At 46.8% G+C, this 26,877-nt stretch overlaps 1 protein-coding gene and 1 long non-coding RNA gene across 2 annotated transcripts in view; one reads left to right on the top strand and one right to left on the bottom strand.

Moving 5' to 3' along the window:
• The window catches only part of LOC310677739, a 304,619-nt gene that overhangs the window by 168,151 nt on the left and 109,591 nt on the right, over positions 1-26,877 (bottom strand). The window lies entirely within an intron of this gene.
• NID2 (nidogen 2) overlaps positions 1-26,877 on the top strand; it is an 88,123-nt gene that overhangs the window by 12,483 nt on the left and 48,763 nt on the right. Inside the window, exons 3-4 of the mRNA XM_083433698.1 lie at positions 4,433-4,659; positions 19,432-20,141. Coding sequence (XP_083289824.1) covers positions 4,433-4,659; positions 19,432-20,141 — 937 coding nt within the window. The remainder of the gene's footprint in view (positions 1-4,432; positions 4,660-19,431; positions 20,142-26,877) is intronic.

Here is a 26,877-nt window from a genome sequence, read left to right as displayed (position 1 = left end):
TCAATGAAGGCGCAAGGCTGTGTCATGGAAAAGTACGGCCTGGAAAGGGTTCTTCTGATGTTGAGTGGAATCTTGTTTCCTGTAACTTGAATCCCTCGGTTTGGGTCCTCTTTGGAGCAGCGGAAAGCAAGCTTGCTCCATGCTCTGTATGACAGCTCTTTAGCTATTTGAAGATGGCCATTGTATCTCCTTTCAGTCTCCTCTTTCCCAAGCTATCATGGAGGGTAAGCCTATTATTATTATTATTATTATTATTATTATTATTATTATTATTCCGCCCTAAACCTGGGGGTCTCAGGGCGGTTCACAGAATAAAATCAAGATATAAAACCACAAGATACCTAATAAAAATAAAAACAATCACCCAGTAACACCCCTCCTAAAACACCCACATTTTAAAAGGGAATAGGATGTCAATCAGATCAACCACAAGCCTGGTTAAAAAGGAATGCTTTTGCCTGGTGCCTAAAGGTGTTTAATGAAGGCGCCAGGCGAACTTTCCTGGGGAGAGCATCCTACAGACGGGGAGCCACTGCAGAGAAGGCCCCGTTCTCATATTGCCACCCTCCAGACCTCTTGAGGAGGAGGCACATGAAGCAGAAGGGCCTTAGAAGATGATTTCAGGGTCTGGGTAGGTTCATGGCTACTAGCCATGATGTTTTGCCCTGTCTCCATGGTTGGAGACCACATTGCCTCTGAATCCCAGTTGCTGGAAGGCACAGAAGGGTAGAGTTCCTCTTGGGCTCAGATCCTGCTTGCAGGTATAATAAACGAAAATCTGCCCTTATTCCCTTAAGGGAGACACAAGAGCCCTTATAGAGTCCTTTGCAGGTTCTCCATCGGTCGGAGAAAAGAACAGAGGCCAACCAGAGAATACTGAGAAGCAAAGCAGCTCATAAGCCTGATCTTTATTGAACTGTTGCAACAGGGTGCTCCCCTCACACGCAGGAAAGGAGGAGGACCCCGAACAAAGGTGTGCCTGCCCTTATATAGACATTTTAAATTGCCCACCCTGGAGTCCAAGACCACCCCCAGACACATCTTATATACATCACAGAAGGCGTGTAGCTCAAGACCACCCCCCCGACACATCATACCTACATCACAGAAAGGGCAGTCTACAACAGAAATCTGAGTGCGTTGTTTCTCTCCTGTTGTTATCTCCTGTCTGGCAGGTTACCTGTTAATGCTTACTTGACTGGATATCCTGGGGAGCCTGGCCAGTCTTTTGTAGTGACAAATACTTAGTTCCTGAGCCAGGTCACAAGCTCACCCTATTCATACACAGATATAAACGGCCTCGGTCCAGTATACCCGAAGGAGCGTCTCCACCCCCATCGCTCTGCCCGGACACTGAAGTCCAGCTCCGAGGGCCTTCTGGCGGTTCCCTCATTGCGAGAAGCAAAGCTACACGGAACCAGGCAGAGGGCCTTCTCGGTAGTGGCGCCCACCCTGTGGAACGCCCTTCCAGGAGATGTCAAAGCGATAAGCAACTACCTGACATTCAGAAGACATCTTAAGGCAGCCCCGTTCAGGGAAGTTTTTAATCTGTGATATTTTACTGTATTTTTGGTTTCTATGGAAGCTGCCCAGAGTGGCTCGGGAGGCCCAGCCAGTGGGCGGGGTATAAATAATAATCTATTATTATTATTATTATTATTATTATTATTATTATTAACCATTAAGACAAGTTTTGTGAATGAAAAGACAATGGGGAGGCTTTTCCATTTTCCTTTAACCTTGCAGAGAAAACATTTGGTCAGTTTGGGAGCCAAAATGGCTCCAGGACTGCCCTCCTGCGCTGCCTCAGACATGTGGCCCATACATTTATGTACGTGTTTGCCTGGCAAATCCATGAACATTTATTATATATATATATATATATATATATATATATATATATATATGGGTTTCCCACAACATCTGGGCAGCCTGTGAGAACAGGATGCTGTTCTAGATGGGCTATTGACTTCACCCAGCAGCCTCTCCTTATGGGTGAAGGACGGCTTATAAATACTTAAAAGAAACAAATGGTTGCTTACATACAGAGTCAATTGTATATCCTGTCTCCTTCCTCCAAAAGGAGCGACAAATGAGAACGCACCTTAAAAACATCTTCAAAATGATTGCTGAGTGGGAAAAATCTCAGCTTCAAAGGGTTGCTGAAAGAGGAAGGTCTAAAGGAGGCGCCCTAAAGGATACAGTGCCAGTCTAATAGCCAACGAGAGGAAATCCTCACGCATCTGAAATATTGTGGGAGAGATGTTCTGCCATGCAGGGGTTTTTTCTCTCTACTAAATTTGGCACAGCCGTCAAGAGTCGTAATTTAAGGGGTCAACTCGACCGGAGCCTGATCTAAAGGCGATGAGGCATATAAGGAAACGGAAAGGATTGGGCCCGAAAAAGAATGGAGGGGTCAACGGGGAAAGGAAAATGTGTGTGTGGAGGAGAAGGTTTAAGGACAAGGAAGAAGTGCCTCTGAGCACGTGCAGAGTTCTGTGTCATCCTCACTGGTTTTCACAACCAGCCTCCACCCACGTTTCCCGGGCTGAGTCCGAGGGCCTGTTTCCAAGCAAGCTTGAATCCACAACTTCTCCCTTTTTTGGGAATCGGCGATTGCGTCTCTTGAGCTTCTTTTGGCTTGGGTGAAAACAGGAATCTCTCTTGCGGCTCCCGAGGGGGAGATAATCCAATGGAGGAAAACGGATTTATTTCCCCTCCTTGCAGCTGAGTCGAGATTAAAAGGCAGGGAGATAAGACGGGAGGGAGATGAATGATACCAAACAGGGCAGTTTTTACAGGGCGTTTTGAGCAGCAGCCTTCTGGGAAAGAAGGGGCAGAAGAAATGGAATCTGCCCATGCAGACCTTTACTCCTTAACTGGAGTTGTGCAACAAAGCCCACTGCTCCCCTGATCTGATAATCTAGGGCAGGGGTCTGCAACCTTTAAGACAAAAAGAGCCACTTGGACCCGTTTCCAAAGAAAAAAAAACTGGGAGCCGCAAAACTCGTCATTATAAAAATAACTTTTTTGTCACTTTTTTATTATTTCTTTGTTAGACCCCTCAGAATTACTCCTCCTCATAGAAATAAACGTTAAATTAACAAGTTACCTTTTTTTCACTCCCCTTCAAAACAGTGACCAGCGTACATGCCCCCTTTCAATGCAGTGACCAGCGTACATGCCCCTTACAATGTAGCGGGCGGGCGGGCGGGAAGGTGACGTCGGGACGGTGCGTGACTAACGCACGCACCGCCCCCATGCGACGTCACAGCCAGTACAGTGCCTGCCACAGTGGGGAGTGTCGGGGCGCACAATGCGCCTCCTCCCCTCGCTAGTATCCGCCCCGGAGCCGCGGCAAAGGTGTAAAAGAGCCACATGCGGCTCCGGAGCCGCGGGTTGCAAACCCCTGGTCTAGGGCCATGCCACTGCTGTGTTCTGTATCGGGTGCAGAATTAGATTCATAGAACTATGAAGTTGGAAGGGCCCCAAAGGGCTTTGCAATGCAGAAACCAATCTATTTCTTTTAATCACCATCCTCATCAACTTTATTGCACTAGCCAAAGGCCAGGGCATCATTCACAATGGGAACAAAAAGAAAAGCAACACTAACCATAAAAACATCAGGCACTGCAGATGCAATAAACCACAATCACGTCTCCTAAAAATTATTTGTTGCGTACGATAGAATAGCAAGGGGTTCTCAGGTAGAATGTGCCTGCTTCAATGACCGAATCACCATTGCAACTGACCGCTATTTTATCTACAGTGGTACCTCGGGTTAAGTACTTAATTCGTTCCGGAGGTCCGTACTTAACCTGAAACTGTTCTTAACCTGAAGCACCACTTTAGCTAATGGGGCCTCCTGCTGCTGCTGCTGCGCCACCGTGCGATTTCTGTTCTCATCCTGAAGCAAAGTTCTTAACCTGAAGCACTATTTCTGGGTTAGTGGAGTCTGTAACCTGAAGCATATGTAACCTGAAGCGTATGTAACCTGAGGTACCACTGTAGTTCTTTTCTCCTGATCTTCTTAGCTGCCAATGCATATAGTGCTATTTTATGTTACAAAGTCACATTTCTTTTAATGCCCAGTTTTGAGATGTCCAGCGTCAGTTTTGCAAATGAGCAGGCAAGCGATCAGCTCCAGGCCTCTGCAGGGGGAAGATGCCTTGTTTGCAGAAAGTGGCTTGAATCTCCAACTGCTTCTTGCAAACAGACTTCAAAGCCACCATCTCCATCCCCAAGGAGGGGGGGTGCGGCTTTCCTGCCAGCGCTCATCAGCTGTTTGGCACTGGCAGACACCTCCGTGTGGAAATGAGCAACCAAGAGCTCACTTTATGCCCCTAGTTTTCCACTGCCCCACACCTGATGCCCGTTCTCTGCTTTGATCTGAACAGGATTAATTTTGGGTCTCTGCACTTTGCTTCCGCAGCACAACACCTTCCAAGCAGTCTTGGCCTACAGCGATTCGGATGCCTATGCCCTCTTCCTCTACCCCGAGGACGGGGTCCAGTTCTTTGGGACGCGGCCCAAAGAATCCTACAACGTCCACCTGGAGCTGCCGGCCAGAGTCGGCTTCAGCAGAGGGGACTATCAGCGCCGGGAAGGGCCGTACCACAGCGTCACCAGCAGTGAGCAGTCTGTCAAGAACCTATACCAGTAAGTAACTGGTGTGCTGTCTGGTTCTACCTCCAAGCATCTTACCGTATTTTTCGTTCTATAAGACGCACCTTTTCCCTCCTAAAAAGTAAGGGGAAATGTGTGTGCGTCTTATGGAGAGTGCAGGCTGCGCAGCTATCGCTGAAGCCAGAACAGCAAGAGGGATCGCTGCTTTCACTGTGCAGTGATCCCTCTTGCTGTTCTAACTTTGCTTCACTAAACAGGCGCTGCGCAGAGAGGGAGAGCTGCGCAGCGCCCCTTTAGTGAAGCGGGAGGAAAAACGGAGCCCCTTCCGTTTCTCCTCTCACTTTGCTGGAGAGGCGCTGCGCAGATTCAGAATATTTTTTTCCTCGTTTTCCTCCTCTGAAACTAGGCGCGTCTTATGGTCGGGTGCGTCTTATAGGGCGAAAAATACGGTGATTTCCTTTTGCCTTTGCAGTTTGTGGGTATGTGCCAAATGTTGATATCTTTGAAGGGTTTGGCAGGGAAATTCCAGGGGAGAGTCCGGCCTTTAGGTCAGTGGGCTGCTTGCCCACTGAGGGAAAGGATCCAGCCCTTTTCTGCCCCAAAGGACTCCCCTTTGGAGAAAAGGTGCAGCGCTTGGCAGCATTTTTAGTTTGGGGAAGAAGTGAATCAGAGGCGAATAACTTGGTGTCGTCCACAGTTTGGGAACCACCGCAGTGTGCAAACAAAGGAATTGGCACTGGGTGCGGAATCTGCCCTCCACAGAACTTTGCTTACATTGAACACATTTCCAGGGAACGAGGCTTCCCCATGTTGCAACAGCTGCAAAACAAATGGTGAAAAGTCTGCAAAATTATGCACATTTGCCCAGCTCATTACAGGTTGCAGAATCCAGCACTTCTGGGTGCAGAATTTGGAGAAGAGTTCTGATTTATTTGTGTTTAAAGCTGCACAGCCAAAAGGTTATATTTGTTGTTTGTTTATTCCAGATAATATTTATTATTTTCAGTAAATAAGCATAATACAAAAGAATGAACAGTAACAAAAACAAACAAAAGATAAAACAGAAAAAAGATGGAAAAAAGGGGGAAAAATAAAAACATACAATACAGCATAATGCCACTTAATTAATTAATTACAATTAAGTACCATCCATCTTCATAAACATAGTATTTGACTTCCTCGAGTCTCTTCCACCTGAATTTCTTAGTAATTATCTGTAGCAGTTTCCAATATCAGTGTTTCAAAAGACCATATCACAGTCCTAATCATTTTACATAACTTTCCTTATCGTGCATTTTCTTATTTATAAATTTAATCCCAATTTAATCCTAGGCCTAACTGATTCTTTCAAGTGGTTTCATATCTTTGATATTACAATATTTATTCAAATAGTCTTTAAGGTTAGATTTGTTTTTGTTTTGTTTTTGTTTTTTTATAATAATATTTATTAAATGTTTAATAGTTACAGAAAGAAAAAAAGTGAAGAAATAATAAAAATTTAACAAACAATACATCAAAAATAAAAAGAGAAAAACAGTACAAGAAAACAACAAGAAAAAGCAAAAACATTTAAAAACACATCCAAATTTTCATATCTTTATCTTTCATTTGCTTGTTTCCTCGACTTCCTCACACCTCCCTTTTTTGTATTCTAGTTCAAATTAGCTGGTTCAGCAAATCCTTTCCCTCTTTCTCAATTTTTTGTTCTATAATTTATCTTAACACAATCTAACTTTAAATTTTCCACTTTGGCCCTTTAACAATCAATTTTTCCATAATTCTTAACAACATTTCTGCTAAAACCATATAACTTCATTCTAGTATTCTTCTAACATTCATTAATTTAAGGTTAGATTCGTTTTTGAACCTCTTGCACTCTGACACCAAACAAGCATGCCAGCCTGCCTTATCAGAAAGCGGAGATGGGTTTGGATCTGGTGTCAGATATCGCATGCAAACTTTGTTTGTGTTAGCTGGCTGTTTCCTTAGATAATGCCAAGCCTGCTGGGTGATATGTGCTGTTCTGCCCCTCTTTCCAAATTTGGGTTCAAAGAGAGGCCAGCACTTTGTGGATAACCTGTGGGAAAACATCCTTCTCGGACGGTGATGTTGTTGCAAACCTGCTAAGGTCACTCTTTTGACTGCTGGCGTCCTGCCCTTGATTGGCGTGTGTTCTTGCCATGTGGTACAAATTGTGAACGCGAGTGGCACTGTGGTCTAAACCACTGAGCCTCTTGGGCTTGCCGATCAGAAGGTCGGCGGTTCGAATCCCTGTGACGGAGTGCGCTTCCGTTGCTCTGTCCAAGCTCCTGCCAACCTGGCAGTCCGAAAGCACACCAGTGCAGGTAGATAAATAGGTACTGCTGCGGCAGGTAGGTAAACGGCGTTTCTGTGCACTCTGGTTTCCATCACAATGTTCTGTTGTGCCAGAAGCAGTTTAGTCCTGCTGGCCACAGGACCCAGAAAGCTGTCTGTGGTCAAACACTGGCTCCTTAGCCTGAAAGCGAGATAAGCAGTGCAACCCCATAATTGCCTTTGACTGGACTTAACCGTCCAGGGGTCCTTTACCTTTACCTTTCTTTTACAAACTGTGTCTACGTTGGATGCCCAATCTGGAGGATACCCCAGCCACTCTGGGCGGCTTCCAACAAAGATCAAAAATACATCAAAATGTCACACTTTAAAAACTGTCCCAGAATCCTCTACAGGGGACAAGAAAAAGAGAGTGTGTATTTTTTTTAGTAAATAATAATAATAATAATAATAATAATAATAATAATAATAATAATTTATTATTTCTACCCCGCCCATCTGGCTGGGTTTCCCCAGCCACTCTGGGCAGCTTCCAACAAAAGATTAAAAATACATTAAAACAACAGTCATTAGAAACTGCCCTAAAGAGGGCTGCCTTCAGATGTCTTCTAAATGTCAAGTAGTTGTTTATCTCTTTGACATCTGGTGGGAGGGCGTTCCACAGGGAGGGTGCCACCACCAAGAAGGCCCTCTGCCTGGTTCCCTGTAACTTGGCTTCTTGCAGTGAAGGAACTGCCAGAAGGCCCTCAGAGCTGGACCTCAGTGTCTGGGCAGGACTCTGGGAGTGGAGACGCTCCTTCAGGTATACTGGGCCAAGGCCGTTTAGGGCTTTAAAGGTCAATACCAACACTTTGAATTGTGCTCGGAAACATACTTTTATTTAAAATGCATCTCTGGGTTATTTGTGGGAATTCGTTCATTTCCCCCAAAAAACATAGTCCGGCCCCCCACAAGGTCTGAGGGACAGTGGACCACCTCTCTGCTGAAAAAGTTTGCCAACCCTTGCAGTAGATGATTCTCGGGGTCTCTTCCAATTCTGCAATTCTTCAATTCTATGATTCTGTAATGACGTATCTGCTGAAGAACCCTGACATAAGAACATAAGGACTTTGCTGGGTCAAACCAGCGGCCCTGCTCGTTCAATGCTGTGTCTTCAAGGCTGCTAGTAAATTAAACAATTGAGCATTTGTGGCTTTTTCTTGCCAGCTCAAATCTGCTTCCTAATCGCACAGCCGGTCCTCGTAAAAAGTCTCAGGGTACGGTTCCCTTACGAAACCCCTGATCTGGACATTTGCAGCAGCGAAGCTTCACAGCAGCCTCAGCTGGCATTAGAAGGAATTTTGGGACTGGGAGGGGGAGGCGGGTATTTAGAAATTTCCTTGAAACGTGACCGACTCGAGGAGCCGGGCCTGTAAAACCGCAGCTGCCGTCTCCATTTCCCACTGTTATCAAATGCCAGCTGTTCTCTGGCTTGGAGCTGGCTGACATGAGGGAAGGGGAGAGGAATGTGAGAATATCCACGGACTCGGAGGAGCATTCAGGGGCTGTGAAGGGAGATCTTGTTTGCTTCTAGATGCTTAGGGGACCTGCAGACTGCCAGCTATTTTTGCGGCTCGGTATCCGCCCAGCGTTTTGCACAACTGTCGTGGAAGAAAGTTGCGTGGAATGCGCACAATCTCTGCCTCCCTGGCCCTCCTCTCATTCCTAGACTGGCATCTTATCTTTGTTGTTTAGTCATTTAGTCGTGTCCGACTCTTCGTGACCCCCTGGACCAGAGCACGTCAGGCACTCCTGTCTTCCACTGCCTCCCGCAGTTTGGTCAAACTCATGCTGGTAGCTTCGAGAACACTGTCCCACCATCTCGTCCTCTGTCGTCCCCTTCTCCTTGTGCCCTCCATCTTTCCCAACATCAGGGTCTTTTCCAGGGAGTCTTCTCTTCTCATGAGGTGGCCAAAGTCTTGGAGCCTCAGCTTTAGGATCTGTCCTTCCAGTGAGCACTCAGGGCTGATTTCCTTTAGAATGGAGAGGTTGATCTTCTTGCAGTCCATGGGACTCTCAAGAGTCTCCTCCAGCACCATTATTCAAAAGCATCAATTCTTCGGCGATCAGCCTTCTTTATGGTCCAGCTCTCACTTCCATACATCACTACTGGGAAAACCATAGCTTTTACTATACTGACCTTTGTTGGCATCTTATCTACTTGGCTGCATATTTACCACCCAGATAGGAAAGCATCAGTTCTCAATTCTCTTCCTTTCACCAGTTCTTCCTCGCCCAGGGCCTGTGCAAGATCTTCCCTGGATTCTTTCCTGATGTAGTGCTCTGTCTGGGTTCCTGAAGGACCAGGTGCGCAGCCTGGGAGTCATTTTGGACTCACAGCTGTCCATGGAGACGCAGGTCAATTCTGTGTCCAGGGCGGCTGTCTCCCAACTCCATCTGGTACGCAGGCTGAGACCCTATCTACCCGCGGACTGTCTTGCCAGAGTGGTGCATGCTCTAGTTATCTCCCGCTTGGGCTACTGCAATGCACTCTATGTGGGGCTACCTTTGAAGGTGACCCAGAAACTGCAACTAATCCAGAATGCGGCAGCTAGACTGGTGACTGGGAGCGGCCGCCGAGACGATATAACACTGGTCCTCAAAGACATACATTGGCTCCCAGTACATTTCCGAGCACAATTCAAAGTGTTGGTGTGGACCTTTAAAGCCCTAAATGGCCTCAGTCCAGTGTACCTGAAGGAGCGTCTCCACCCCCATCGTTCTGCCCGGACACTGAAGTCCAGCTCCGAGGGCCTTCTGGAGGTTCCCTCATTGCGAGAAGCCAAGCTACAGGGAACCAGGCAGAGGGCCTTCGTGGTGGTGGCACCCGCCCTGTGGAATGCCCTCCCATCAGATGTCAAAGAAATAAACAACTAACTGACATTTAGAAGACATCTGAAGGCAGCCCTGTTTTTAATGTATTTTTAATCTTTTGTTCCCCAGGGGCTTGAGAATAAAATGATGGTGGTGATGATAATAATAATAATAATAGTAATAATAATAATAATGTGGTAAAGGGACCCCTGACCATTAGGTCCAGTCGTGGATGACTCTGGGGTTACGGCGCTCATCTCGCTTTACTGGCCGAGGGAGCTGGCGTACAGCTTCCGGGTCATGTGGCCAGCATGACTAAGCCGCTTCTGGCAAACCAGAATTCTGATATCCCAAGCGTGATATCTATCTTTCCCTGAACACCTCTGGAGCACACAGCTGCTACTCAAGAGTAGCCAATGTGGCGCCCTGCAGATGTTGCTGGAATGAGCATTGTCCATGAATAGTGGCCAGGCTGCCTGAGGCTCATGGAAGCTGGGAGACCAACAACATGCTGAAACTACAACTCCCATCATCCCTGCTCATTGGCCAGGCTGGCTGGGGAGGTTGGACAGCCACCTGTCATGGATATTTTAGTCGAGATTCCTGCATTGGCAGGGGTCAGACTAGATGACCCTAGCGGTTCCCTTCCAACTCTGAAGCTTTGATTCTAGGTCTTGCTAACCAAGGTCCAACATGTACAGCATTTCAACACCTTGTATTTATTACATGACATTTTAAATAATAATAATACAGTGGTGCCTCGCAAGACGAAAAGAATCCGTTCCGTGAGTCTCTTCGTCTAGTGGTTTTTTCGTCTTGCGAAGCAAGCCCATTAGCGGATTAGCGCTATTAGCCGTTTAGCGGCTATTAGCGGCTATTAAAGGCTTAAGGGATTAGCGGATTAGCTGCTAAAAGGCTATTAGCAGCTTAGTGCCTTAGGAAAAGGGGGTAGGGAGCGAAAAAACCCCCCCAGGAATCGCAAGACATTTTCGTCTTGCGAACCAAGCCCATAGCAAATTCGTCCTGCGAAGCACCTCCAAAACGGAAAACCCTTTTGTCTAGCGGGTTTTCCGTCTTGCGAGGCATTCGTCTTGCGGGGGACCACTGTATATGTGGCGGACCTTTAAAAGGGTAAAAGAGTATTGGGAAATAATCCATAATGAATTGAAAAAAAGGTTTAAAAGTACTTTTTTTCCAAAAAACCCCACCAAACTAGAGTCCTTTTTGTTGGGGATAATTCAGATGGAAATTCCCAGGTGTCAAAAAAGGCTATTTATGTATGCCACTACTGCGGCCCGTGTTTTGCTAGCCCAGAAATGGAAAATGAGTTTCAACCAAAGAAGAATGACAACGTAAACTGATGGAATATGCACAGCTTGTGGACCTAACATATAGAATAGGAGAACATACTTTTAAAGAAGATTGGAAAATGTTGATTGAATATATGGGGGGGGGAATATACTTGAATACTTGTACACTTGAAAATGTTGGCAGCATTAAGATAAATTCAACAAGTTTTGATGGATGTAATAATGAAATACTGAATGGTTTAATTTATGTAAAATATGCAGGGATTTATGATATGCAAATCATAAATGGAAAGAGAATATGGGAAGTCACTGACATTTTAAGGTTGTTTAATGAATATTTTAAATTGTAAAATAGAAAACTTAATAAAAATTATACACACACAAAAAGAAATCTTAAATACAGTGGTGCCTCGCAAGACGAAAAGAATCCGTTCCGTGAGTCTCTTCGTCTAGCGGTTTTTTCGTCTTGCGAAGCAACCCCATTAGCGGATTAGCGCTATTAGCGGTTTAGCGGCTATTAAAGGCTTAAGGGATTAGCGGATTAGCTGCTAAAAGGCTATTAGCAGCTTAGTGCCTTAGAAAAAGGGGGTGGGGAGCGGAAAACCCCCCCAGGAATCGCAAGACATTTTCGTCTTGCGAAGAAAGCCCATAGCAAATTCGTCCTGCGAAGCACCTCCAAAACGGAAAACCCTTTCGTTTAGCGGGTTTTCCGTCTTGCGAGGCATTCGTCTTGCGGGGCACCACTGTAATATATACAATGTCCAATAATAATGATGTGTGCAACTCAGTATGTCAAAGCCAAGCAGCCCAAACATTCCTGAAATAAGTCCGTGAGAGAAGCTCTCTATGTGAATACATGTGCCGGATCAGGCCCCTGGCCTGTTCTCTCTCTGCGATTCCCAAAAACCTGGCGCTCAGAGATATTTACTGCCTCCAGCAGCTGAACATTGCCTTGTTTATTATCGTATTTCTGTCCCGTCCTTCCTCCCGAGGGAGCCCAGGGCGGCCAACAAGAACGCAGCGAAACCATGCAATTAAAATTAAAATAAAACGAGTGAAAACATTTTAGAAGCAAGAACAATTGAGAGCATCTGAAAACAATTTAGAAGCTCACAAGGTCAAGGCTGCCATCAACAACAGCATCTTTCTTTTCTTTTTTTAAAATAATGTTTATTGCTTTTTGAACAATTTAAACACTACAAAACCAAACAAAAACAGAAAAAAGAACAATACAATACAATGTAAAGACACTACATAACACTAAACACATTAAACTAACAAAACCAAACAAAAACAATTTAAAACACTCAAACAATTTCAATATCTTATCTTTCATTCACTTATTTCACCAACCTCCTCACACCTCCCTTTTTGTATTCCACTTCTGTCAAATGTTTCAGCAATTCCTTTCCATCTTCCTCTGTTATCTGTCCTATAATTATCTTAACACATTCTAACCTTATTTTACCTTTAAGATTCCATTAATCTTATTTATACTTAAAGCCTTATAACGTTTCTACTAAAGCAATATAACTTCATTCCAACAATATTTTAACATTCATTAATTTTGCAGTATTTCTGTAAATAATCTTTAAACTTTTTCCAGTCTTCTTCCACCGACTCCTCTCCCTGGTCTCGGATTCTGCCAGTCATTTCCGCCAGTTCCATGTAGTCCATCAACTTCATATGCCATTCTTCCCGGGTGGGTAGATCTTGTGTCTTCCAATACTTCGCGATAAGTATTCTTGCTGCTGTTGTTGCATACATAAAAAAAGTTCTATCCTTCTTTAGCACCAATTGGCCGACCATGCATCAACAGCATCTTTCAGCCATCAAACCCCGAGCAAACAGAAACCTTTCAGAATCCCTCTAGGAAGTTAATAACAAAGGAGATAGATGCACCAGGCCAGGAAAGGGGCTTTCTCAAATGGGGAGCCACCACCCAAAAGACCCTGTAAAATGATTAACCAATAGGAACCCAAGCGGAGGAGTTAGAGTTAGAGTTGTTAAGAAGTCAGTCTGGAGTTAGAGAGGAGAGAGAGAGGATAAGTCTGTGGGTTGGGCTAGTCTGATGTGAGAGAGTGAGAGAATCTGTTAAGAGGAGTCAGTCAAACAGTTGATCATAGAATCATAGAATCATAGAGTTGGAAGAGGCCACAAGGGCCATTGAGTCCAACCCCCTGCCAAACAGGAAACACCATCAGAGCACTCCTGACATATGGTTGTCAAGCCTCTGCTTAAAGACCTCCAAAGAAGGAGACTCCACCACACTCCTTGGCAGCAAATTCCACTGTCGAACAGCTCTTACTGTCAGGAAGTTCTTCCTAATGTTGAGGTGGAATCTTCTTTCTTGTAGTTTGGATCCATTGCTCCGTGTCCGCTTCTCTGGAGCAGCAGAAAACAACCTTTCTCCCTCCTCTATGTGACATCCTTTTATATATTTGAACATGGCTATCATATCACCCCTTAACCTCCTCTTCTCCAGGCTAAACATGCCCAGCTCCCTTAGCCGTTCCTCATAAGGCATCGTTTCCAGGCCTTTGACCATTTTGGTTGCCCTCCTCTGGACACGTTCCAGTTTGTCAGTGTCCTTCTTGAACTGTGGTGCCCAGAACTGGACACAGTACTCCAGGTGAGGTCTGACCAGAGCAGAATACAGTGGCACTATTACTTCCCTTGATCTAGATGCTATACTCCTATTGATGCAGCCCAGAATATAATCAGACAGAAGGTATTAGGAAGGTATAGGCCAGTAAAGAAACTAAAGTTAAGAAACTGACAAGAATATTATCTGAGAAACCTTAAACTTGTTAACGCTTATAAAATAAACTTGTTTATTTGGTTCAATTTTAATAACTATCTGGACTCAGTGTGTACCCAAGAGTAACGGGTTGGTGGCAGCGGGGAAGCGAGCACACTGGTGGCACAGGGATCAATAGACCGTCAGACGTCCAGGGACCCTGTGCGATCGCCACAGTTTGTTGTAGTTTAGTCGTTTAGTCGTGTCTGACTCTTCGTGACCCCCTGAACCAGAGCATGCCAGGCACTCCTGTCTTCCACTGCCCCCCGCAGTTTGGTCAAACTCATGCTGGTAGCTTCAAGAACACTGTCCCACCATCTCATCCTCTGTCGTCCCCTTCTCCTTGTGCCCTCCATCTTTCCTAACATCAGGGTCTTTTCCAGGGAGTCTTCTCTTCTCCTGAGGTGGCCAAACTATTGGAGCCTCAGCTTCAGGATCTGTCCTTCCAGTGATCACTCAAGGCTGATTTCCTTCAGAATGGATGCGTTTGATCTTCTTGCAGTCCATGGGACTCTCAAGAGTCTCCTCCAGCACCAGAATTCAAAAGCATCAATTCTTCAGCGATCAGCCTTCTTTATGGTCCAGCTCTCACTTCCATACATCACTACTGGGAAAACCATGGCTTTAACTATACGGACCTTTGTTGGCAAGATGATGTCTCTGCTTTTTAAGATGCTGTCCAGGTTTGTCATTGCTTTTCTCCCAAGAAGCAGGCGTCTTTTAATTTCGTGGCTGCTGTCACCATTTGCAGTGATCATGGAGCCCAAGAAAGTAAAATCTCTCACTGCCTCCATTTCTTCCCCTTCTATTTGCCAGGAGGTGATGGGACAGTAAAGGTAAAGGTAAAGGTACCCTTGCCCGTACGGGCCAGTCTTGACAGACTCTAGGGTTGTGCGCTCATCTCACTCTAGAGGCCGGGAGCCAGCGCTGTCCGCAGACACTTCCGGGTCACGTGGCCAGCGTGACATCGCTGCTCTGGCAAGCCAGAGCCGCACACGGAAACGCCGTTTACCTTCCCGCTGGTAAGCGGTCCCTATTTATCTACTTGCACCCGGAGGTGCTTTCGAATTGCTAGGTTGGCAGGCGCTGGGACCGAGCGACAGGAGCGCACCCCGCCACGGGGATTCGAACCGCCGACAAGTCCTAGGCACTGAAGCTTTAAACCACAGCGCCACCCGCGTCCTGATGGGACAGTAATGTAGTCCAATTCCATGCAATGCAGGAATCTCAACTAGAGAATCCTCAACAGATGGGCATCCTATTCCATTACAAAAGTGGGCATTGCATTCTGCCATGTGCTGTTGCTGTTTAGGAATGCATATTTTTGATGCTACTTGGGGTGGTGAAGGAGCAAGAGAATTTGAGGTCTGCCAAGCTGAGCTCTGAAGAGCAAATTCCCCCCTGATCTGGATCTGCCTCGGTCCTTTGATCGTGTGGCCAACCCGGATCCCATCGCTGCTTCCCAGCTCCTCTCCAGCGGAGCTGTTTCTGCTGTTTGCAATTAGTAACATGATCCAAGCGACCCATCCGACACGGATACCCAGACTTTGCCAGTGTGGGATGGAGCCGGAACGCATTGTTTTCTCTCGTCGGCGGGGATCACGCCAAGGCAATTACACGCGCCGAGATTCCTCGGCCCCGAGCCCCAAAGGGATTTGTCGGTTGTCATAAAATCCCCCTTTCCTCCGAATCATGCTTTACTAGACCGTAAGCCCTGCGGGGGGGGGGGGGGGCTTTTACCCACAGCGCCACCCTGCGGGGACGTGGCTGGCGCTGTGGGTAAAACCTCAGCGCCTAGGACTTGCCGATCGCATGGTCGGCGGTTCGAATCCCCGCAGTGGGGTGCGCTCCCGTCGTTCGGTCCCAGCGCCTGCCAACCTAGCAGTTTGAAAGCACCCCCGGGTGCAAGTAGATAAATAGGGACCGCTTACCAGCGGGAAGGTAAACGGCGTTCCGTGTGCTGCGCTGGCTCGCCAGATGCAGCTTGTCACGCTGGCCACGTGACCCGGAAGTGTCTGCGGACAACGCTGGCTCCCGGCCTATAGAGTGAGATGAGTGCACAACCCTGGAGTCTGGCAAGACTGGCCTGTATGGGCAGGGGTACCTTTAACTTTACCTAAGCCCTGTGGGTAAGGCTGCCTCTCAGTTCTGCCCCCCAAATCTTCAGGCACAGCGTGAATGGTGAACTAATGCCAAGTCAAAGTCTGTATGCTCCTGGATGGCCCACTGTCATGGATTTTTCAGCCGAGATTCCTGCATTGCTGGGGGTTGGGCTAGATGACCTCTGGGGGACCCTTTCAACTCTACAGTTCCAAGAATCTATATGAATACCAGTTTCTGAAGAGGAGCAGCAGCAGGAAAGGGCTGTTGCCTCTTAGGTCCTGTTTGCAGGCTTCCCAGGGACACCTGCTCAGACCCAGTGGGAGCCAGGATGGTCTTGTTGCATGAATTTGCACCCTTCATGTTGAAGATTTTATTTTATTTTATTTTATTTTTATTTTAAAGGTGGTTGTCAATCAGCAGCCATTCAGCTTTCACCCTTCTACCTCAGGGCTGGAGAAAGATCTTTAGAGGCCCTAAGCGCTGGAAAGATTTTGGTGCCTCTGTATATATATATACCATATTTTTTGCTCTATAAGACTCGCTTTTTCCCTCCTAAAAAGTAAGGGGAAATGTGTGTGCGTCTTACGGAGCGAATGCAGGCTGCGCAGCTATCCCAGAAGCCAGAACAGCAAGAGGGATTGCTGCTTTTGCTGCGCAGCGATCCCTCTTGCTGTTCTGGCTTCTGGGATTCAGAATATATTTTTTCTTGTTTTCCTCCTCCAAAATCTAGATGCGTCTTGTGGTCTGGTGCGTCTTAGTCGTTTTCGACTCTCCGTGACCCCATGGACCAGAGCATGCCTTGGAAACTCAAAGCTTCTCCTTTGTTAGGTATTTTGACATTGAATCAATTAATTGATGAAAATTACAAATTTGTGGAATATAAGACCTTGCAAGTAAAGTATGGATCAACCAGCGAAACACAATGGCAATACATCCAATTGAAACATATGTTGGAAAGGCAGTTTGGGCCTGATGCTATAGCAGCATCGGAAACACCCCTGCTGCTACAAGATTTAATCTCTGCAACCAAAACAAAGAACTCTACACTTGCACTATATAAAAACCTACTCAACAGAAAGAAATACGATTTAGAATATGATAGACAAAAATGGAGTGACGAGTTAGGGGTACAGATAACAAATGATATATGAGAGTCAAGAATAAAATCAACAGAAATAGCCTCTATGGATCTAAGACTAAGGCTTATTCAGCAGAAAATAATATTCAGAGTCCACTGGACTCCAGCAGAACTTTACCAGAAGAAAATAACAAATGCAGACAACTGCTGGAGATGTGGAAGTAAAAATGCGAACTTAGTACATATGATGATTAACTGCCCGATGATAAGATCATTTTGGTGCAAGGTGAGGATATATATAGCAAGAGTAATAAAAAGAAATTGTTATTTAGGGGATTTGAATTTAATTCTAAATTATATACCGGAAACGTAGGAGATTACAAGGGGTCAAAAAAAATGGATGTACCGTGCCATATTAAAAACAAAAAAACTTGTTTTGATGAATTGGAAGAGGATTCCATTGAGCACATGGATTGATAATATGGACAGATTAGCTACATACGAACGAATTGCATATTGACGCAAATTAAGAATGGATAAATATGAAGGAATCTGGAAGGAATATTTAAGCGATAAAGTGGGCAGTGGTGGGAAGTAGGGGGAGGAGAGAGAGGTGGGGAAATATTGTTAAAAAGGTGTAGTTATAGGTATATCAATGCTCAAATCTGAATTGTTACATTGTGTTATTAGTGTTGTGGTTTTTGTTGTATGTGTTTTTTTGTGGTTGCTGTTTGTATTGAAAAAATGATTAAAGTCCAGTCAAAGGTGACTATGGGGTTGCGGCGCTCACCTCGCTTTCAGGCTGAGAGAGCCGGCGTTTGTCCACAGACAGCTTTCTGGGTAATGTGGCCAGCAGGACTAAACCACTTCTGGCGCAATGGGACACAGTGACGGAAACCAGAGCGCACGGAAATGCCATTTACCTTCCCGCCGGAGTGGTACCTATTTATCTACTTGCACTTTGACGTGCTTTCGAACTGCTAGGTTGGCAGGAGCTGGGACAGAGCAACTGGAGCTCACCCCGTCATGGGGATTCGAACCACTGACCAGCAAGCCCAAGAGGCTCAGTGGATTAGACCATAGCGCCACCCGTGTCCCCATTCAAAATATACACAATAATAAACCATAAAATATTTTTTTGTTTATCAAAATGAAGAAAAACCTACAGTAAGATGGAAAATAACGTTTTTACTTTTGTATACTTCCACTTTATTTGTATTTGAGATTTTTTTCCTCCTACTTGTTGCAAAGTCTTTGAGATGCCTGAGATTCCTGCATTGCAGGGGCTGGGATAAAGGACCACTGAGGGGCCCCCTTCGACTCTACAATTCTTTGATTCTATGATCAGATTCTCAGACCTAATCTTATGTAACACACCTGCTTCTGTACTTCAGATAAGGCTCCCAGGCTGCCTTGCTGTATACTTGCACTATGGGGATTTTTTTTCCCGGGGGGGGGGGGGGCACTTTATTTATTTATTATTAATGTTGCAATACATATATGAAATCTTTACATATTGATACATATACAGTGGTGCCTCGCAAGACGAATTTAATTCGTTCTGCAAGTTTTTTCGTTCTACGAGTTTTTTCGTCTTGCAAAGCACCGCTGTGTATTGACGGTTTCCCATAGGAATGCATTGGCGGCTTTAAAAAAAAGGCGCAAGACCTTTCGTCTTGCGAAGCAAGCCCATAGGGAAATCCGTCTTGCGAAGCAACTCAGAAAACGGAAAACCCTTTCGTCTTGCGAGTTTTTCGTCTTCCAAGGCATTCGTCTTGTTGGGGTACCACTGTACATTATATTCGTAAATTCACATTTTCACATTTCATTATGTACCAACATTTAGCCATTTCTTATTTCTGGCCCTGTGTCTTCCCTCCACCCATGCGTGACTTCCTTGTTATTATTTTGTAATTTTATTATTGAGACGGTAATTTTGTATCTTAATAATTAAACATTCAATCTTATATATTTGCTTAGCTTAGCTTAACTTAACTTTGTGAAATCAGTCTATACATATCAATAAATTCTTGTTGGAGCATCTTTTGGTCATGTATTCTTCTACACATTCCCATTCCTGTTTGAGATTTTGATTAGATTGCATTGACGTCATTTTTGCTAATTCAATCATTTCAAAAAAATTATTTTGCCAGTCTTCCAATGTCGGTACTTCTTCTGATTTCCTCTGCGGGGATTTTAAATATCCTTCGACTGAGAAAACAAACGTTCAGCTGAGCGATTTGTTGAGGTTACAAATCCGGCAATGGGAAATTTCTGTGGTGCCCACCCTCCGTTCTCCCTTGATGTCCTAACGGTTAATCAAGCCCTCTTCTTCCTCCTTCCTTTAGGCTGAGCAACATGGGCATCCCTGGCATCTGGGCATTCCACATTGGCAGCGCCACCCAGCTGGGCAATGTGGTCCCTGCCTCGCTCGGCGAGCTCCCCGCCGCTCCCCCGGAACTCCCCGAGACCAGCTCCACCGGCCACAACTTCCTGGAGCCAGAATACCCTGACCCCAACCTCGACTACGCGGATCCCTTCTACGACGACAGTGAAGACGATTTCGAATACCTGCCCGTGGTGCCCACCGGGCAGCCACTCGGACCGGGACCCAGCGCCTCGTCGAACGCCGATGCACAGGTCGACTACAGCGAGCCAAGGCACTCGGGCGCCAGCCTGGACTCAGAAGTGGAGCCCACCTCGCTCTACTCAGCACCCAGCAGCCTCCCTCCGTACCCCGAACTGGATTCGGCCCTCCTATACCTGTCGGAGCAACTGACGCCACCTTCTGTAGTAGAAGAAAATGTGAGGACCCCGTCCCTGCCGCTGGTGTACGAGAGCCCGATCGAGGCCGTCACGGCTGTTCTGCTGAGGCGCCGTGGAGACGGGGACAGCCTATCCCCTCAGGGAGAAGATACGAGTGACCCTACGGAAACGGACATCTTCCCAGACTACCCGGAGGGCGAAGTTATTCTCGAAAGCTTCCCAGACACCCCTCCTTTCAGCCACAGGAGACGGGTTGTCGGTGTGGACGAGGACCTCCCCTTCGACCCGGACGGTAAGCTCCTGAGAACATCTCCCTACGCCAGACCTCAGTCTCTGAAACTGGAGATTCTTAGGCAGCAGAATTAATTGCATATGCAATAAGTCGAGTTTCGTTAATAAGCCTTTGGCTGATTATTCCTCTGCAGCCTTGTGTTTGTGGGAGGGGGGAATTCTTGCTCTGTTGGTTTTGTTTCCGCCATTTATTTCTGCTTCCGTCTTGCATTTTTTGTCGTGTGAACCGCCCAGAGATCTTTTGACGAAGGGCGGAATATAAATGGATTAAATAAATATATGAAATCAAATAATGATGCACATGGAGTAGAGAAAATGGGCAGAGGACAGTTTCTCTCCCTCCTAATAATAATACAGTGGTACCTTGGGTTACATACGCTTCAGGTTACATACGCTTCAGGTTACATACTCCGCTAACCCAGAAATAGTACCTCGGGGTAAGAACTTTGCTTCAGGATGAGAACAGAAATCGGGCTCCAGTGGCGTGGCAGCAGCAGGAGGCCCCATTAGCTAAAGTGGTGCTTCAGGTTAAGAACAGTTTCAGGTTAAGAATGGCCCTCTAGAACGAATTAAGCACCTAACCCGAGGTACCACTGTAATAAAATAATAATAATAATAATAATAATAATAATAATAATAATAATAATAATAATAATTTATTTATACCCTGCTCGGGCTCAGGGCAGCTAACACCAGTAAAATTACAATAAAAACATAATAAGGGGGGGGGGGAACAATTTGAAATACAGGTTAAAATACAATTTAAAATGCAGCCTCATTTTAAAAGTAGCCCATGGATCAAAACCATAAGGGGAGGGAAACATAAGGGTCAGACTGAGTCCAAACCAAAGGGCCAGGCAGAACAGCTCTGTCTTGCAGGCCCTGCAGAAAGATGTCAAGTCCTGCAGGGCCCTGGTCTCTTGTGGCAGAGCATTCCACCAAGTCGGGGCCAGTACTGAAAAGGCCCTGGCCCTAGTTGAGACCAATCTAACCACCTTGTGACTTGGGGCCTCCAAAATGTTGTCATTTGTGGAACTTAAGGTCCTCCACGGGGCAGACCAAGAGAGGCGGTCCTGTAAGTATGAGGGTCCTAGGCAGCATAGGGCTTTAAAGGTCAAAACCTGACCCTGTACTCCACCGGGAGCCAGCGCAGTTGGTAAAGCACTGGCTGAATGTGCTCCCGCGGTGAGGACCCCGTAAGGAGCCTCGCCACGGTATTCTGCACCCGCTGGAGTTTCTGGGTCAGTCTCAAGGGCAGCCCCACGTAGAGCGAGTTACAATAATTAAGCCTGGAGGTGACCATCGCGTGGATCACAGTGGCCAGATCAGAGCGAGAAAGGGAAGGGACCAACTGCTTTATACGGTGGAGATGGAAAAATGCCACCTTTGCTATGGCTGCAACCTGCGCCTCCATGGAAAGGGAGGTGCTGACGGTTACACCCCAGCTCTTGACAGAAGGCGCTAACATTAGAACTCATGGGCATCCAGGGAAGTTGAAGGCTGGGAGATGTAGGACGGGTAAAAAGGAGGACTTTCTCCCGCGGCGCATAGTGGAACTGTGGAATTCATTTCCGCAGGAGGCAGTTCTGGCGATCAACCTAGATGGCTTTAAAAGTGGATTCGACACATTCATGGAGGAGAGGGCTATTGATGGCTACTGGCCAGGATGGCTGTGTTCTGTCTCCACAGCTGGAGGCATCAGTGCTTCTGAAATATCAGTTGCTGAAAACCGCAGAAGGGGAAGAGGGGTCTTGTGTTCGAATCCTGTTTGAGAGTTTCCCACAGACATCTGGAGCGGGTGGGTGTGGAGGACTCCCTGGTCCTCCATGGGGCAACTGTGCCCCTGAAGGACCAGGTGCGCAGCCTGGGAGTCATTCTGGACTCACAGCTGTCCATGGAGGTGCAGGTCAATTCTGTGTCCAGGGCAGATGTCTATCAGCTCCATCTGGTACGCAGGATGAGACCCTCCCTGCCCTCAGACTGTCTTGCCAGAGTGGTGCATGCTCTGGTTATCTCCCGCTTGCACTACTGCAATGCGCTCTATGTGGGGCTACCTTTGAAGGTGACCCAGAAATTGCAACTAATCCAGAATGCGGCAGCTACACTGGTGACTGGGAGCGGCCGCAGAGATCACATAACACCGGTCTTGAAAGATCTTCATTGGCTCCCAGTACGTTTCCAAGCACAATTCAAAGTGTTGGTGCTGACCTTTAAAGCCCTAAACGGCCCCAGCCCAGTACACCTGAAGGAGCGTCTCCACCCCCATCGTTCAGCCCGGACACTGAGGTCCAGCGCCGAGGGCCTTCTGGCGGTTCCCTCACTGCGAGAAGCCAAGTTACAGGGAACCAGGGAGAGGGACTTCTCGGTAGTGGCCCCCGCCCTGTGGAACGCCCTCCCACCAGATGTCAAAGAAAAGAACAACTACCAGACTTTTAGAAGACATCTGAAGGCAGCTCTGTTCAGGGAAGCTTTTAATGTTTAATAGGTTATTGTATTTTAATATTCCGTTGGAAGCTGCCCAGAGTGGCTGGGGAAACCCAGCCAGATGGGCGTGGTATACATAATAAATTATTATTATTATTATTATTATTATTATTATTATTATTATTATTATCTGGTTGGCCACTGGGAGACCAGGATGCTGGACTTAGATGGGCCATTGGCGTGACCCAGCAGCCTTGTTTGATGTTCTCACGTGGCATGATCTCCTGTAGTCCTGAGACAGGGGACGAGTTTGCAGAAGAGTGTGTGCATTTGAGAGAGACAGTGATAGATAAAGAGGCAGAGAGAATCGCCAAATGCGGCCCTTCGTGGTTGTTGGGGCAGGGTGTGCATTAGAGACGGCTGTTGGCCTGCCATGACAGCTGGCCCTTGAGGGATCTCTTCCAGACCAGCTTGCGGATATTTAGATTGTTGTCTCTCAAGAGCTGTCGTGCGAAGAGTTAAGAAGCCATTAGTGGCCGCCAGGAACCCAGCGGTCACAGCCCTCCATCCGCACGAAATGGGATATCTCACAGCTGAGGGACGTCAGCTGAGGCAGCTGTGTATCTGGCCAGACCTGATGGTGCGATTGGTGTGGTGCACAGTGATGTGGGGAAGAGGAAGACAGATCTGCGTCAGGGACTGTGCTGGTCCCAGGGGCTAACCAAGAGGCAAGGTCCGAGTCCAGTCTGAGTTCGAGGGTGCGGTATGGAGGCTGTCCGTCAAGGCTGAAGCTGGGTCCAAGGCAGGGAGTCGGGTGAGGTCAGGAACTCTGGCAGCAGAGCAGGACAGGGTGCAGGCAGGAACAGGCTACCAACAATGTTGCTCCCGCAACTTGGGACTGGGGCTGGCTGGCTTTTATCTGCCCTGAGGCACAGGGCGGTCCCGGTCCACAGGTGACTCACCTCTCCTGGCCTGGAGGCGAGCACTCCTCCTGCGGGAGCTTAGTTCCCTCCGCCTCTCTGCCCTGAGCCTCTGCAGCTCAGGAGAGGCTGGAGGGTTACCGGACCCAGAGGCAACCTCAGCTTCCTCTGACGGGGCTGAGAGTGGAGCACCTGCAGGCAATGGGTCCTCCATCACCTCAGGAGCCAGAGCAGACTCAGCTGGTTTCTGCACCTGTGGATCCAGCACAGGTGAGGACCCTTCAGGCTCAGGCCCCAGCCCCGGCTCAGCTGGTTCTGGAGGTGGGGAATCCTGTGCAGGCTGGGATTCCTCAGGTTCAGCCTCTGAGTCCAAATCCCAGGCCATCACAGGGACCCTCGGCTAAACAGTCTCGGGGATGGTGGGAACTGCAGTGCAGCAACGCCTGGGTGTTCGGAGATGCCCCTTCTCTGATCCGCAGAGGTGAGCGCGGGAAGCCAGGGGCTTGGCGGAGGTTTGCAAGCCTGGAACCCCTGAGTTGCGTCAACAAAGTTGACTGCCAACTGAGGCGTCAGTAGCGGAGGCTGGTGAATGAGAACTGCCGCTTCTAAGATAAAAAACAAAAAAACGGACGGCATCGTCCTCAGGTGGTGGCACGTAGGTGCGTGTGAAAATAGGAGCATAAGAAGCCGTCTTATCATTAGCTATAATTGTAGAACTGTCGACTTGGAAGGGACCTGAGGGTCATCTAGACCAACCCACTGCAATCTAGGAGCCTCAGCTAAAGCATCCAGGACAGATGGCTGCCCAACCTCTGCTTAAAACCCCCGAAGGAAGGAGAGTCCACCACCTTCCGAGGGAGCTCATTCCATTGTTGAACAGCTCTTAGCATCAGAAAGTTCCTCCTAGTGTTTAATTGGAATCTCCTTCTTTGTCATTTGAACCCGTTGGTTCAGGTTGTACCCTTTGGAGCAACAGAAAACAAGCTTGCTCCATCTTCCACGAGACAGCCCTCCAGATATTGGAAGGTGGCCATTGTATCCCTTCCCTGGTATGTCCTCCTCATTCTCACAAGGAATGGGAAACTGTACACTAGGGTTACCATATGTCCCCGTTTCCCAGGGAGAGTCCCCAGATTTGCGAATAAGTCCCCGGACAAATTCCATCCCTGGAATGTCCCTGGATTTCATCTAATGTCCCCGGGAAACGCAGCGGCGGCAGTCTCAGCAGGCTTCAGGAGCTGTGGGCTTTTTCTTTTATTAATGTTCTTATGTCACATATGTATACATTATCACATTACATTACAGGGCATATTATAATATAATTTCCAACATGTATACAAAATTTATATACCAAATTTATGTACCCAAAGAAAGAAAAACAAAGAAAAAACAAAGCCATTTCAAAATAATATTTGTACCAACACTACGGACGTCCTATCAATCTCGTTGTATATTCTTTTTTTTTTAACAAATGAATGTACTCTTATTATTGTATATTTCTTTACATTTTATCTAATATGTTCCTATATCAATATGTATTAGATAATACACCTTGTTTCTCAACTCAATTTCTCTCCTACGTCAATCGAATGCTAGCATAGGTAGCGAACCTTTACTATATTTTTGAACATATATCTATCCCATTTTTCCATAAATGTTTGTTTTGAATTGCCTCTCAACCCCCTGGAATTGACAAATAACCAGCTGTGGGTCTCCTAGCAAAGCTTACTCATATTCAGTGGGAGGAAGTGCCTCAAATAATGCAGAGCTTCTGGAGAACGCAGTGGTCAGTTGGGAATGTAGCTTAATGCAGACATAGAATCGTGGAATTGTAGACTTGAGAGGGACACCCAGGGTCATCTAGTCCAACCCCATGAAATGCAGGAATCCCAACTGAGAGATGGCCATCCAACCTGTGCTTCAAAACCTCCAAGGAAGGAGAGTCCACCACCTTCCGAGAGAGACCTTTCCACTGTCAAAACTCTTTCGTTGGAACGGCCTTTGGGGCCCCCTCCATCTCTGCAGCTATATTATTCTGAGTTGTTTAGGACTTTGACAATTAACACAAGAACCTTGGGCCGGGAGCAAATTGTACCCTAGTGCTGGGCTAGGTGGACCAATATTCAGCATCGTCAAATGTCCTGTGGAGGCCGGGTGAGATTCTCCCTCCCACCCCATTTTTATTTATTTATTTTATTTTATTTTATTTATTTTATTTATTTATAAATAAATATTTGGTTTTTCAGATAGAAATTATATAGTCACATACCCAACATACAGCATAAAAGCAAGATTCCAATGAATCTCTAGTAGCTCCCTCCTCCCCTTTGTGGGTTCTGCTGTTAATCATTCCCTCCTGCATCTTTTATAATAATCCAATTATTTTATAATAATAGTAATATAGTAATAGTAATTTATTACTTGCACCCCGCCCATCTGGCTGGTTTTCCCTAGCCACTCTGGGCGGCTTCCAACAAAGATAAAAAATACATCAAAATTTCACACATTAAAAACTTCCCTGAGCAGGGCTGCCTTCAGATGTCTTCTAAGTGTCAGGTAGTTGTTTATCTCTTTGACATCTGCTAGGAGGGCATTCCACAGGGCGAGTGCCACCACCGAGAAGGCCCTCTGCCTGGTTCCCTGTAGCTTTGCTTCTCACAATGAGGGAACCGCCAGAAGGCCCTCGGAGCTGGACCTCAGCATCCGGGCAGAATGATGGGGGTGGAGACGCTCCTTCAGGTACACCGGACTGAGGCCATTTAGGGCTTTAAAGGTCAACACCAACACTTTGAATTGTGCTCGGAAATGTACTGGAAGCCAATGTAGGTCCTCAACACCGGCTCGCCCCCTGTCCCCCAAGAAAAGAACTTCTGTCTTGTCAGGATTCAACCTCAATCCGTTAGCCGCCATCCATCCTCCAACCACCTCCAGGCACTCACACAGGACCTTCACCGCTTTCACTGGTTCTGATTTGAAAGAGAGGTAGAGCTGGGTATCATCCGCATATTGATAGACACCCAGCCCAAACCCCCTGATGATCTCTCTCAGCGGATACTCTCTATTGTATCCAAAATTCACCATTAAGCTACAAGGGATGTTCCAATCCTACTCACGATTTTAACTGTTTACAATGGTCTTTAAGATAAGTTATAAATTCCCCCCGTTCCTTATTAAAATGTTGGTCTTCCTGGTTTCTGATTCTCCCAGAGCCAGGTGAGATTCTGAGCAGTGGCGTAGTGTGGGGGGTGCAGGGGGGGGGGGCCCGGCCGCACCGGGCGCAACATCTGGGGGTTAGGGGGCGCAAATCCACGGGTTAGGGGGCGCAAATCCACAGGTTAGGGGGCGCAAATTACTTGCCTTGCCCCGGGTGCTGACAACCCACGCTACGCCACT

This window comes from Podarcis tiliguerta, assembly GCF_965153285.1.
Source record: "Podarcis tiliguerta genome assembly, chromosome: 1".
NCBI lineage: Eukaryota > Metazoa > Chordata > Lepidosauria > Squamata > Lacertidae > Podarcis > Podarcis tiliguerta.
This window is presented reverse-complemented; position numbering and strand designations above follow the sequence as displayed.